General features: G+C 42.3%; 1 protein-coding gene across 1 annotated transcript; it reads left to right on the top strand.

Moving 5' to 3' along the window:
• The first annotated feature begins 5,238 nt into the window (after positions 1 to 5,238).
• HAPSTR2 (HUWE1 associated protein modifying stress responses 2) lies at positions 5,239 to 6,111 on the top strand. Its single transcript, XM_028123818.1, has one exon. The coding sequence runs from the start codon at positions 5,239 to 5,241 to the stop codon at positions 6,109 to 6,111; it is 873 nt and encodes a 290-aa protein (XP_027979619.1).
• Positions 6,112 to 15,228: the final 9,117 nt, after the last annotated feature.

The following is a 15,228-nucleotide window of genomic DNA, read 5'->3' as shown; positions in this document are numbered from 1 at the left end:
ATATGGACTGATCTCCAATATCTCTCACGTTAAAAAACAAAAGAGTGTATGTAGTATGCCACTACTTATATAAAAAAGAGGGGGCACATATTAGTATTTGGTGATAAATACATTAAAATCTCTGGAAGAGATTTTCATAAGAAGAAAACTAAAGAAACATGCCCTAATAATGGGCACAAAAATAATGTTTAAAATCTAAATTTAAATTGTTAACGAAATGTGCAAAATCACTACACACACACATAATGGAATAGTGAATTTTGTGCTACATTAGACCACTGTATGCTTTCATACTGTATTGGTTGTTTTTCTACTGTAATTTAAAAACCCAAACCAACTCTGTTAATTAAGCTCTCTGGCCAAGAGCTCACTTGGATCCCTGACAGTCCCTAGTTAAAGCTTAGTTTGTAGTTTTTGACAGCAAACCAAGACCCTCTTGTTTGCTTCAGGAAAACTGGCTGGTTTTAGTCCCTGGCGTTATTTTTAGCAGTACCCTCATTCCAACAAGTCACCAATCCTCTTGACCATGACTTAGAATTGTGCCAGAATTTTCTTGGTGGTTTTTTTGTTTGAGACAGGTAGTAGTAGTAGCAGTAATGAAATTATTGTTAGCTTGATTTTAATTTTCGACAAATTATCTTGGAAACAGGAATAAGGTGGTATATTGAGATGATAAAGCAAGGACAAAAGCAACTAAATCAAGTTTACTTGAACTAATACATGTGTTTTTGGCATATATCTTAATTCTTTTATTTCTTACTCCTTAATTAGTCCATAACTCAGAAGGTGAAAACCACCACAGGCAAGTGACATTTTATGAAATGAATTGTTTAAAATGTACTTTTTGTGATAATGGCACTTGATGTGAATAGTATTTAGTATTTTTTTTTTACAATTTTACTTATTTCTGTTGACACGTTTGGAAATAGGTAAAAAGTTTGAGTGAGAAACTTTCAGTACTTTTATTATTAAATGCACCTCATCTCTCTTTATGTGACTCCTTACCAGAAAAGAAATGGCCTAAGAATTTCCACCTGCCTGATATGACATTTGTAAAAGTCTTATAGTACTTTGATTTCATAAATATATTACCCAAAGTAACTTATTTTTATAACCCACGCCCCTTAAGGAGCCCAAAACTAAGCTCAAAGGGAAACCACAAACCTTGAAAAAAAAATTAGAAATATTCTTTCTTTCCCCTCTATGGTCTCCTGGTGTCACTTAACTAAAACTCCTCAGTCTGTGACCTTGAGAAACCTTGAGGCTAAATAGGTGGAGTAGAGTATTGAAGGTCATCCAGTCCACCACTACCCAAAAAGGGGAGCAAAAATTCATGATAACAGGTAAGTGTTTTTATAATTATGGCAGATGGTGATTGAAGCAAAGGCAGTTCAAAAGGGGAGACACGAGAAAGCCATAATTTTGAATGTTTGACATTTGTTTTGAAACTACCTTACTACCCTATACCCTTTACCATCTGTCTGTTATCCCTCCCAACACCCACCTCTGTCTTCCCACAGGGCTCCATTGTCTGCAGTTCCTGTTTCTCAGGGGCGGAGCTGTGGGAGGCAGCCATGGGTGCCATAATAGGCACCTGCGGCCAGCACAATGGGCTGTGGGTGCTTGTGGGAGAGACAGATTGATGTATTGTGCATGGGGGAGGAGGGCTGTCACTTGAATCCATGTGAACCCAGGCTTTAGGGGCAAGGGAGATTGACAGCTTTTGTAGGTTGCATTTCTTTTTCAAAGCTTGGCTTTAATAGACAGTAAGTTTGGGGCCCCAGGCTTTCACTCCCATAATTCTAACAGGGCAATCACGAGCATTCAGCATTTCTTTTTACCCCCCTTGTTACGCATTAAATGATTTCAGTAAAGGAATGTGCAGCATTAATTAGAATTTGTTAGCAGATACCAAGGGGAAAAGTTTCTTCACAACAACTATAGGAGGTGTCATTTGTACAAAGACTTTTTTGTTTTCTTTCCCCATTACATTATCACTGCAATATGTAAGGTAGTGATTCTTTTCATTTAAATTAAGTGGAAAGCTACTAAATCTTGTTTTATTCTCCAAAAAGAATAAGGTCCTTAACACTTATCTTTTAACTTCTTTCATTTCCTAAGGTTGGTGTTTACTTTTGCTTTCAGTCCGACCCATTTACTGATCTGTGTGGTTGTGTATCCAGTTTTGTGTACCATTTAGCTCTTACAATTACAGGCAGCCCACTACTGATATATAAGGATTGTTTCAGGTGAAAATAGATACCAATAATACTGAAAATCATTGACACACTGGAGCCCTTTTTGGTAATGGTACACTGAGAAATGCCAAAAAATTAGATTCCCCTAGGTTTGTGTCCTAATTTATTTTCTAAAACTATTTTTCCCTAGTTGATATTTAACCTTAGCTATGACATCAAATTTATGGGAGAATGGGGCAGCGGCCAAGGAATATTTTCCCATAGAAAACTCATTCCTAAATCATGTTAGTATTTTTAAACATCAAAAGTCCCCGCCCCACCTTAAACACACACAGATAGCATCATTTCCTTATAGCTAGTTAAAATGATCTTAGGGTTTTTTTGGTTTTATATTATTTCTATTTTCTATTTTGATTTTTATTCCTGACGTTTTAGACTTATATGGGAACAAAATTAATCTCAGATGGGTTATCTTGTAAATGTACTCTTTGCCACCTGAAGAACTGATAAAAATTAAAAATGTTGGCTGTGATTTTTCTAACATCTCTCCCATATAAAATCATTTTCTCTATGGAAGGAGTTGGAGGCTAATTGAATTAGGATTTTTCCCATTCATTGGTTTATTTAAATGTGTTAAGGGCAATAGTGAAAAATATTAGAAGTCTACCATTATTTCTCAGGAAGAACATATTCCCACACAGTTGTCTGGCTCTGTCTATTATAATAATTTGGTGCAATGGTTTTAAAAGTAGTGGGGTGATAATAATTAGGGTGTGCGACACAGAAATTTCAATGCTGGATTCAACATTTCACCATGCAGGGCATGAAAATTGCCGACTGGGGCTAGTCAGCTCTAAGTACTAATTAACTAATTAATCAGGTGCTGAGACCAACTGAATGGAGGATACCAGCCAGACAACTGAAGCCCAAGTAGAGGGTTGTGCTCTTTCAAAGACAGTGCAGTCTTTCTTCTTGGTTTTTAACCCAATCAAAAATGAGGGGAGAAAATAGGATATCGTGTCCTACTGTCAGTCATTTCAGTCTAAGCTTTTTACGTAGAGAAAATAAAATAAAAACATGTGCCTCTGATAATAACTGTGAGGCACTGTGTGCAGAGCAACCCCCCAAAGCTCTGGCAAACTCAGTATCTCCTTGGCCATGAACTATTTCAGGGCTGGTGTATGTGGGTGTGTGTGGGAGGAAGGGGATCTGCCTTCTTGGAGTTTTCTACAATTATATTTTTTTAACATTGGAGAATGAGAAATGTATTTCTCTTTTTGGACTGATCTTAGGTCTTTTGCCTCATCCCTCGTTTATGTAAATGAGAAGAGTCCAATTACACATATGGAAAAAGGGTTTAATGAATCGTGAAAAAGCCTGGTTTGCAGAGAAAGGGCACAATCCCCTCTTCTTCTTCTTCTCTTTTATATTTAACTTAGAAACATGTATTTCTTTTAAGGAAGATGATAAAGCTTAATGATTAGATCATTTTATTTTATATACTAATTTTCATATTTGAGAATTATTAAACATATTTTGCTAGAAGATTTAGCTTCCTTTATCTTTGTAAGGCTTCATAGAGACCTAGTAGGTATTGTCTACAACAAAAACTGTGAAATTCTAACTTTTTTCCTAAATTAAAAAACTTATTACATGTTAGTTCCTCCCATTTTTTGTTATTCTTAGCTCAGTGATAATTTTTCTTCTCTTAACACGGTTTGCTCTGGAACTGTCTGCACTGAAAAAGAACTGCATCATTACAGGAGAGGAGGGTTGTTATTGAACCCAAGGAAAAGACTTTAGTATCACATAGGTTTAGCTTAATTGTGGTATTATTATGATGTTTTGCCTAGCTATAATTTTTAGGGTGTTGAATTAGGTAAGTTTTTTTTCTTTCCTAAAAGACAGTCAATTTTTACACTAGAGCAGAGAATACCGTGTTTGAGATTTCATTTTCCTATTTTCTCTTCCCTTACTTCATTTGGAATTTTCAGTAGTTGAAAGGAGACCACAGGTTTTTTAATGACAAAAACCTTGCAAGGATACTGAGGGAAAAAAATTATTACCATTTCTGACGTGACTCTTAGATTTGATAAGTATGCAACTAGCCCGGAAGAGGTGCTTTGCAGAGGCAGCAGGAAAGTTCTAAATCACGGCTGTAAGTGCTTTTCAGAGACCTGGTCCAGCAACCTCATTTGGCACTTGGGGAAACTGAGGCCCAGGAAGCGGGGGCGGGGGCAGAGTTATATGATTTTTTTTCTTCTACAAAATACTGCGTCGATCAGCGGAAAATACTTTTCTTGGGTACCTACTATGTAGAGGGCATTGCTGGGATTCAGACTGCTTGCCTATTCACGGGGGCCATGCTCTTTCCACTCTACCCACTCCCCCCCACCCCCTGGCCTTCCCGGATCGGCGCCCTGGATGTGATCGACACCATGAAGTTGCCCCATAATCCTCTCTGGCAACATAGGATGTAAAATTTGATCAGCTCATTGGATGAAGCCGACAAGTCTCAAAAATGTGTGAAAAGGGGGCCAAGTGGTAGGCAAGCGCCGCGTTGAAGCAGCGCTCCAGCCGGTCCCCCTCCGAGTTCTTGGTGCGGCAGCCGCGGCGGAGCGGGGGTTGGGGCTGAGCTGCGGGACCGCGGCTGAGGCGGCGGCGGCGGCGGCGACCGAGGCGGCAGCAGCGGCGGCTGCGGGGAGGCCGCGGCGCCATGGGGGGGCCCTAGGAGCGGACTGCGGGGCCGGAAGGGGGCAGCAAGGCGGCGCCGGCGGCTGCGGAGTTATCTCCGCGGCGTAGCTGGGGGCCGGGCCGGGCGGGGCGGGGCGGGGCGTGCACCAGGGCCGCGGGCGGCGCGCGCCGGAACAGTTGGCCTCAGGGCCCCGCCGCCCGCGCGACCGCCCGCCGGCGCACGCGGAGGAGGCGGCGGCCACAGAAGGAGGAGGGGAGCTCGGAGCAGGAGGTGAGGTGGAGGTGGAGGAGCAAGAGTAGGCGGAGGAGGAGGCGGCGGTGGAGGAGACAAGCGGCCAGAAGGAGGATGGAGGAGCAGCCGAAGGAGGGCGAGGCCGAGGTCGCGGAGCACTGGTTCTCCAAGTGGGAACGCCAGTGCTTGGCCGAGGCCGAGCAGGAAGAGCAGCTGCCCCCTGAGCTGGAGGAGGAGGCGGCCGCTGAGGCAGCGGGGCTCAAGACCGAGCAGCAGAGGCTGTGGCACCTCTTCCAGACCTCTGCCACCGCCGTGGCCCAGCTCTACAAAGATTCCGGGTGCCAACAGCCAGAACTGTCCATGTGGGACCCCTTCCAGAATGCGGCCATGGCCGTGACCAGTCTCTACAAAGAGAGCGGGGATGCCCACCAAAGAAGTTTTGACCTGGGCGTCCAGGTTGGCTACCAGCGTCGCATCAAAGACGTCCTGGAGTGGGTGAAGAAGGGCCGGAGCACCATTCTCCGCGAAGACCTGATTAGCTTCCTGTGCGGCAAAGTGCCCCCCGCACCTCCATCATCGCGCACCCCCAGGACGCCGCCGAAGCCGCCCGCCGCGGCCACCAGCCAGGCCACAGCCACTGAATCCAGTTCGTCCGTAGACGTCGACCTGCAGCCCTTCCACGAGGCCATCGCCCTGCATGGCCTCAGTGGTGCCATGGCGAGTATCAGCGTGAGATCTGGTGCACCCGGCTCCCCGCCTCAAGCCAGCGGCGTCGCCAGCAATGGCGTCGCCACCAATGGCGTCGCCACCAATGGCACCGGCGGCGGGCGCCGAAAAAGTAGCTTCCTCGAGGACGACTTGAACCCCTTCAACTCAGAAGAACTGGCCCTCCGCCTGGACAGCGGGGGGACCCGCAAGCGCACCTCGGCCCAGTGCGGGGATAGTGTCACAGACTCCCCAACCCACAAGCGCAACCGAATGGTCTGAACCGTGCCGTTGGCCGCCAGCCGCCATGTTGTTTGAGAGCTAATTAGACCTTCTACATGCTTGTCGAAAGGATGCTCGAGACCATCGTTTTCTTCTCAAAGTTAAACAAAGATTTCTGTCAAGTTTGCCATAAAGAAACTTTTAAAGTATTCTAGAAGAGGCCTCGTATGACTCTGACTTTCCCAAAAATATAATTCTAGCAGAGAACAAGTATTATGTAGTAGTTAGCAAGATCAGAAAAAACAGAAGTATCTGGTCAAAGCGGGAGCCTGGTTTATCTTGTTCACAGTTATATTCCTTAGCACTTAGCACAGTTGCTGGTGCTCAATAAATGTTTGTTGAATGAAAAATGTGACCTTATTTAAAATTCTTAAAGGGGAAGGACTAATAGGTGTTTACTTGGTTATAGGATACTTTTATCCTCTATTATTTGGTTATTTGCTTTAACCATTTTTTGCCAGTTCAGTTACATCTTATCAAAATGTAAAACTTGACATCTTGGTGAAATCTGGAGTTTTCTATTTTTGCTCCACTTTACCATGCACCTAATTTGTACAAAGTGTGCAAGTAATACATATTAGGCTGTGAGGTGCTTTTTTTATATATATATAGCTGCTTATGGTGATTATGTGATGGTGTAAAGGGGGTGCTATAATGGTTGGGCAGGTAATACTTGATACTGAGTCAATTCAGTGCTCTTTAGGAAAATTAAACCAAAAATTGAGATCCTGAGATCAAAGATGGTATTCCTGGTGGCCCAGTAGTGCTCCTTTTTCTGAGGAATGTAAAAAGTTCCTTTTCCTAAGGTTACATCTTTTTGGTGATCTCTGTTTTGAATTGGAAGACAGTCAGAATGAACTGGGTTTTATTTAAGGATACAGCATGATATAACTAAAAGAGCATGAGCTTTGTATTAAAAAAGGACCAACAGTAAAATCCCAGTCCCACATCTTCATTACATTATTTTGGGCAAATCACTTAATGTCTCTTGACCTCAGTTTTTCATCTGTAAAATGGAACTGTGTGTCTCCTAAAGTAGTCATGAGGATAAGATGACATCCGTAATTTAAGTATCTAGCCCAGTACTTAACACCTAAAGGTACTCAATAAATGTTCTCCCTTCTCTATAAGTAAAAGTCAGTAAAACATTAAAATCCACTATATTTTAGAAAAAGCAGGAAAACATCAATTTAGGAATCAGTAGAATCTCTGTGTTTGAACAGGAAACTACTCTTCTGATAGTTGAAACTTGCCTAAATATCCCAGGTCTTGTGTGTTTAGCTCGTGAGTACTCAGGATTGTCACTCTGCATATTAGGGCAGCCTTGGAGTTCCTGAAGTTGCCTGAGGGATACACCTTATAACTGGAGTTATGAAAGATCTACTTCCTCTGGCCTGAAAAAATATGGGGGGGGGGGACAAGAATGGAAAGGATTTGGAAATGAAAATCCTAGGGACACCTAAAAGGCCAAAGTGGTTCTGAATAGGGGTGGGTGGAGTGGAGGTGATCAAAGAGTCCGTGTGGAGGCAGAGGAGGTGGCAGTGAAGTTATCGAAGGGGTGGGAGGAAGTTAAAATGTACATATCTCCCCCAGGCTCTTCCAAAGCAAGTATATAAAATATTGTAGATAGTTGAGTAATACCTTGCCTTTAGGTTCATATCAGAAGATTGTTTCTGTTTCATTAGTGTGGGCTTTGGAGTAGATTTGTAATCAACGAATGCATTAAAATGATACAACAAAATAAAGTGAATTCCCGGATAGAATAAAAACTTGCTGTTGAGGCAATCTTCACATACTTACTGAGGCACTGTGCTAGGTCCTGAGAAGGGATGTAAAAACAAAAACAAAAACAATCTTTATCCTCAAGGGGCACATCCTAACTTGGAAGGTAAATTAATGTAGTAAAAAAAGCACTTCTAATTGTAGGAAAAGCACCTAAGGACTGTGTGGAAGAATTCAGAGGAAGAAGGTCCTCCTTGCCAAGAGGGTTACAGCTTCTGGAGGAAGTAGCATTTGAACTGAGCCCAGAAAAATGTGTAGAAAGAGAGGGCACAGGCGATACCAGCAGGGGAAGAGTATCTGACAAAGTTTGAGAAGGAGGGAAAAACAGTAAAGTGTGTTCAGGGGATCACAGGAGCTAGGGAGGGGAGGCAGGGGCCAAATTATATTTGAAGGTCTCAAATGCCTGGCCCAGTACTTTAGATTTTATCCTAGGGTAGGGGATGATACCACCCCCTTTAAGAAGATAGCAGGATGCCTGGATGTCCAGCAGGGATAGCACAGGGTTTCCCTATAGGATGTTGTTACTGGGGACATTGCCTTTTGGTTAATCAGGGTTGTGGAGATGTTTACCTTGACAGGACTTTCTCTGGGAAGCCTTTGCTCACTCATACCCTCCCACACCTCAAACCATACCAGGTAGGAGGCACCCCCAGTGTGCATTCTGTACTGCTTCTTGGAGACTGAGAAAGCCCTTAATTCCAGCTGCAGAATCTCCTGGAGGGCTAGTCTTGAAGAAACAAAATAGTCATGCCTTCCCTTCTGTCATTCTTCCTGCTTCTTGTGTCCCAGAGCCCTCTTCCAGTGGAATCACTGGGGCATTAGGGGCTGCAGGATTGACTGAGCAACCACAGTAACTTTAACAGGTAGGTATGGAGAGTGGTAAGAGGGCATGTCAGTATGAGGGAAGGGACCTCATTTGTCTTGTTTTCTTCTGTAATTCCCAGTGCCTAGCACAGTGCCTGATCCATATGGGTACACGGTAAATATTTATTAGATGAGTGGATGAGTGAGCCCCCGTCCAGACTCAGGCATAGCTATTTCCTTTCTCCCTTTCTGTTTACTTACTGCCCAGGAAGGACACCTGAAGCCCATGCTCTAATTTCTAGATGATTTCTCCCCTGCATGCCTTTAACCTTATTCCTAACTATCAGATTCAGCTTTTTGAAAAGTGGTCTCATGACCACCTCCCTTGGGAATATCCTGAGTTGCTTATGAAGGTAGCAGCTCCAGGTGAATTAAAATCTCAATAGGAGGGTCCTGAAGCGACCTGCTTTCAGGAGGAAGCCTCAGTGATTGTGATGCCTAGTAAAGTCTGAAGCCCCTCAGCTAATTTCTATGTATGTATGCATGTATGCATGTATGTATTTATCCTATATTGAAGGGCCTAAGAAGTGGCTGTTGAGACAGTCAGCAATCTTGTCACCTTAACCTTAACCTTCCACGATAGCGTGGTTAAAGAACCACAGAGAAGTCTGAAACCCAAGGGACCCCACTGTGAGATTTGTGATTGATTCAAGGAGCTAATTTAAAATCGATCATTGGTGGTGAAATTTCTGTGCAGGCTTAAAGTTATTCCCTCCTTTCATACTTACTATCTTTATCATCACTTTGCATCTCTCCCTCTTTTTTTTAAGTTTATTTATTTAAGTAATCTCTACACCCAACGTGGGACTCGAACTCACAACCCCGTGATCAAGAGTCACATGCTCTTCTGACTGAGTCAGCCAGGCACCCCTCACTTTGCATATCTCATAAATTTTCCTTCTAGGAGTGCGGATGAGAAGACTGAGTCTAAAACTTGTTATTAAATGAAATCTCCTCATTTGTGTCCTTTTATAGGAACCTGAGAAAAGGCTCTGATTTCCTAAACTCTAGCTGACTATTTTATCCATTAAACCACTGCTTGCTAATCAAAATTCCTTATGAACTGAGAGTTAGGAAACATTGCCGTAAGATCATTTTGCCGTTTATGAAATGATGATTGAGTAGGGGGTCAGGGGAGGATTGGTTGTTGATCAGCCCGGGCCTTCGTGGAGGCTTACAGAATTCTTCTAGTAGCAAATGCATGGTGGGATCCTTCCTAAGTTCAGAGCCAAGAGGGACCTTAAAGATCATCTAGGGCAGGGTCAACTATTGAGTTTACAGATGGGACAAGTGACCTCACCCAGGAGGGCTACAGTGACTCATTGGTAAGACTAATACCACATACCAGGTTCCAGTCCATTGTTCACTGTGCCTCCCTGAGTTATATTGTGTATGACCTTTTAATTAATATGCTGATGATTGAGTGGGGCTAGGAAACTTGTATTGTGAGGCCACTCTGGCATGGCAAGCATACTGTCTTTACTGTGTTGTGTTTCTTTGGGGGAAGCTGTTGGCCTCGTGCATTCAGGGAATACAGGTCATCCCTTGCCACCAGCACACTTCAGCGACCAGCCAAACAGGACTACTTAAGTTTCCTTTCTATCTTCTCTGGCCTCTAGCCTTTTTAATTTTCATACCTTCCTCTCCCTTCCAAGTTGGGGTTAAAGTCCCCTCCCCAGAGTTCTCATTTTGGACTCATCACGGGAATTGTCAGTTTGTGTCAGTCTGCCCCACTAGACTGCAAACCATTAAGTCTCATCCCAGTGGGGTCTCTTCCCTAGGGAGGTGTGTACACATCTCCATTACTGCATGTGTAGGTTAAAAAGATATTCAACATTATACCATACTTTTATATTTTTTAACGGAAGAATTATTTTTGTCATAAAATTATACTGTGGGAAGGAAAGCTCAAAATAAAACTTTGGAGGAGCAGTTTTATTCTATGGGGCATTATATGTGTTTCCTCAAAGAAGTGTAGCCTATAATAATAAGTTATCAACATTCCTCCTTATTTGTAGATATGATTATAGTGTCTCAGGCGTCAGTGGCAAGCCCATGGGATCCGGGTTTAAGTTTTGACTTTCCCAATAAGTGACCTGGAACAAGTCAGCCTTTTTTGCTTTTTATATATGAAATAAAGGAGTTAGTTATGTTAGATGATATTTAAGGTGTCCACAGCTCTGGCACTTTCTGATCTGTGATCTAATTCAATAGGCAGTGGTAGCAATTACCTTCTTTCTATGATATTCTCATTTTGATAATCTCGTGTCTGACTAGCTGAGCTCCGCAAGCCCCTTGAAACAAGGACTCCCAGGCTTACCTCTCTCTTTTGGTTCCATCTTCCTCAGCAGGTCAAGAATTATAAAAACAATTTTGAATGCTTAAGGGGCTTTTTACGGGCAAATGCCCCCTTATTCAGGCATTATTCTTTTTCAAAAATAATAAGTTGAGCCGTACGATGTTACACAGAGAAGTTCCTAGACTCAGTGGACTAAAGGGGGACCTAGAAAGCCACCCAGTTCACATGCCCCAACTCTGGTGAGAACAGGACTGGAAATTATCCTGGATCCGTGGCTTACCGTCTTCATCTTAAACATCTTTTAGGAGAGTCCAAAGCCGCCTTTTTCAGGAGCTACCAGGCAGGTCTTTCTGAAAACAATCCCAGATTCCTCAAAATGTAGCCTGGTGTGCTGCTCCGTTCTGTTGTAACCTAACTGCAGGCAAACTGGCTGTCCATCTCAGTGGAATAATCCTGCATCTTTTTATAGCTTCCGTGTCCAAACCTTGGCTTTAGACATTTAAAACAATCTAATTTTCTCTCTCTCTCTCTCTCTCTCTCTCTTTTCTTTTCCATCCTCTTGGTTGGATATAATACTGTTTGTTTCTATGATTCCCAACACTGCCAAAAAACCCCACATATGGCACATATTATATAGTATGTTTTATATTTACCCTCCTACCCCTAATAGTAATAGAGACCCTGGTTGCAAATTTCTCATTCTTGAAATCCCAGGCTTTCTTGACACCGGTACCCAATTTTGTGTTTAAGTGTGAATATCTTAAATTGGAAGCTTATGGGAAAGTTAGGGGAAATGTTAGATCATTAAGAAAATCATGTGCTGAACCACGTGGGAGCCTCTTAAGTACAACTTTGGTGGTCATGACCCTGGCCAGAAGGGGAAGCCTGTGATGTCACCCCTTCCCCGAGTCCCAGTTTCACGGATAGTATCTCTGAATGGAATTGTCTGAGGGAGATTGTTCCTTGTGAAAAGTTCACATGATGGAGTTTGAAGAGCTTGTTTCACCCGGAGCCCAGCAGGACAGAGTGGTTTGGAATGCAGCATTCAGAGTGTTCTGTTTGGCTGAAAGCTGTCACAGGGAACAAGTACTTAGCAAACAGCATGAACAAGGATTTGAACTAGAAAACGAGAAGGGCCTTGACAACATTGTAATAGTGACTTGTCTCCTCAAAAACTGCTCAGTAGTACACAAGAAGGTGATAAAGAAGACTAGGAAAATACATAAATACCTTTGGGTCTCATTCAAAACAACTTAGTATGAGAGTGTCCTAATATGGGTAAAGTTTGAACAGAGGTTATTGGGTCACTGTGGCCATCTCCACTTTACTATAGCTGATTGGATTTTTACCTCTTAAGCCAATAGCCTCAGACTAAGTCTGTGCCTACAGGATGTCCACACAACCTGTTGAAAATAGATCAATCAATCAACTGCTTAGTCTGTTTTCACAATGCCAAATGCCTGGGTCGAATGTTTTTCTTCTTATATTTCCCTGAATTAACTGAATAGACTTGTTGATAATGCTCTTGGCTTTTCACGTCTTAAGTGGAATTATGTGTAATTTAACAGGGCTGTTCTTTCAGTATTTACATTCCCTTTGCTTAAAAATTGGTTCTTCCTATGTCTTTTTTTTATTGAGGTATAATTGACAAATCCAACTGAAAGATGTTTAAAGTGTACAACATAATGATTTGATGTACTTACACATTGTAAAAGCCCCACCCCCCACTAGTTGGTTATCGAGTTCTTCCTATTTCTTAAAATCTCTTTTTAATTTTCCCAATTTCAGGTGCTGTCTGTGCCTCATAGATGGCACCTAAATCTTCGTGGCTGATGAAATGTAGCTACCGCAGGTGTGTGCAATAGTCGAAGGCTTTGTTATGATGCTGTCTCAGGGATGCTACAGGAGCCCTCTTGCTTAAGGTGAAACATAGATATAAGATGGTATTTATTACAATGAAGGTTAAATTTATACCTAATTCCTCTCTGTAATGGCTGATGATCTAGCAGGGATCCAGTCGTTGCTATATAAAGGGCCAAGAGAGCACAGTATCCACCCTCAATACATGGTAATAGACTCAGTGGAGAGCTTTAGCCTTGTGTATGGACATACCCTGGTTCATTGACTTCAGTTTAAAAAGAGATCAAATCCAATTAGACAACCTCTTCCAAATTCAATTCACTTCAACAAACATTGTTAGGATGCAAGGCACTGTGCTACCTCACGCAAAGCATTTGGATTTTATTTTACCTTTTCAGTTTGTTGTGGCACCATGTCAGCACAAGTTAAGTTGGTACATATCGAGGTTTTGTTCAGAAACTTTTTAAGAATGCCTTTTCTCTTTGTAACTCCTGAAAATTTTAGAATTCTCTTCTCTGCTTGGAAGGCCTTCATCTGGAACTCCTATTCCTTGCTTGGATACAGACTTAGGTATTTCAGAGATGAAGACGTAGTATTGTATCCGTGCTTTGTGTCATAGCCCTTTGGTTTTTGGGGTCTTACTGGTCTCAAGAGGAATTAGTGGATGTGCTAATTAGTAGCATTTGGGTTGTTTTAATGATAGATTCTCTTCTGGGGGCTGGTTTCCAATTTTAGTGCTGTCCACTGGAAATATAATGCAAGCCACGGGGTGCCTGAGTGGCTCAGTTAGTTAAGCATCGGACTCTTGATTTCGGCTCAGGTCATGATCTCAGGGTCCTGGGATCGAGCCCCTTGTTGGGCTCCCTGCTCAGCGGGGAGTCTGAGGATTCTCTCCCTCTGCCCCCCTCTCTCATATAAATAAATCTTTAAAAAAATAAATAATGCAAGCCACACATGTAATTCTAAATTTTCTAGTAGCCACATTAAAAAAATTTTTAAAAAAGGTGAATTACTTTTAATAATATATTTTATTTCACCCAGTATATCCAAAATATTTTCATTTCAACATGCAATCAATATAAAAATTACTAATGAGATGTTTTATATTATTTTTTAAATCTTGTTCTAAGTCTTGGAAATTTGGTATGTGTTTTGTATTTACAGTATATCTCGATTCAGTCTTGGCACTTTTTATGTGCTCAATAGGTACATGTGACTAGTGACTCCTGTACTGGACAACACTGTCCTAAATGGACGTAGTCTCCAGATGGGATGGAACTTATAACTCAAGTACACTGACCTCCCTTGAGGGATTTAACAACCATACTCAGCTCCATCAAGAATGTGAATCCCTATTGTCAGATCTGGGATCATCAACCACACCTTAAAGCTTGAAATAGGGTCACCTGGGTGACTCAGTTGGTTAAGCGACTGCCTTTGGCTCAGGTCATGATCCTGGGGTCCTGGGATCTAGCCCCCGCATTGGACTCCCTGCTCAGTGGGGAACCTGCTTCTCCCTCTCCCACTCCCCCTGCTTGTGTTCCCTCTCTCACTGTTTCTCTCTCTGTCAAATAAATAAAATAAAAATCTTTAAAAAAAAAGCTTCAAATAGATCGTTTTATAGTATAGAAAAAAAGGAAATACTTCTCTTAACAGTAAATGTATGTTCTCATTCCCTTTAACAATCAGCAGTGCTGACTGAGCAACTACTATATGTAAGACAATGTGCTAGATGCTGTGAAAGATATATAATGATGACCAAGATGTGGTTCCTGACCTCAGGAGCTTAGATTATACTTTTGTGATTGAGGCAGTACCCAAGATTATGAATACACATATGCACATGCACACACGCACAGACATACTCTAAGATAAACTGTATTGTAGTGAGTGTCATACTGGAGGCATACCACTTATATTAGGGGCGCAGACTAGGGAGAGTTTAATTCCAACTGAAGAGATTTAACAGCTGATTACGGAAGCGGTAACTGAACTGAGCCTTAAAGGATCAAGTGTTTTCAAATCTAATGAATTACTCACAACATATACAGAATCAAATTTGAAGTAGATTCTAACAGAGTCGAAATTCACTGATCACCTGGGGATTTTCTGCACGCCTTTTCTGCACTGGGTCAGGCTTCAGTGAAATTATTTTCCAACCTCACAATGTGCCCCTTGGTGCCAGTGTCAGAGACTCCACACAGGCTAAGTTAGCTCCAACTGAATGCGACTTTTCCGATGTTACCTGACTAGTTCATTTCCTTTTCAAGCCAGGGCTCCAACCTTAGGCTATTTGATTGAAATTATGTTCT

The sequence above is a fragment of the Eumetopias jubatus genome, unplaced genomic scaffold (genome assembly GCF_037043125.1).
Source record: "Eumetopias jubatus isolate StellerSeaLion01/CBP00866 unplaced genomic scaffold, mEumJub1_p1.0 scaffold_11, whole genome shotgun sequence".
Classification (NCBI taxonomy): Eukaryota; Metazoa; Chordata; class Mammalia; order Carnivora; family Otariidae; genus Eumetopias; species Eumetopias jubatus.
The sequence above is the reverse complement of the archived record's forward strand: the minus strand, read 5'-3'. Positions and strand labels throughout refer to the sequence as shown.

Excerpts from the sequence above, each read along its gene's own strand:
- HAPSTR2 (XM_028123818.1), top strand. The coding sequence starts at position 5,239 with ATGGAGGAGCAGCCGAAGGAGGGCGAGGCCGAGGTCGCGGAGCACTGG.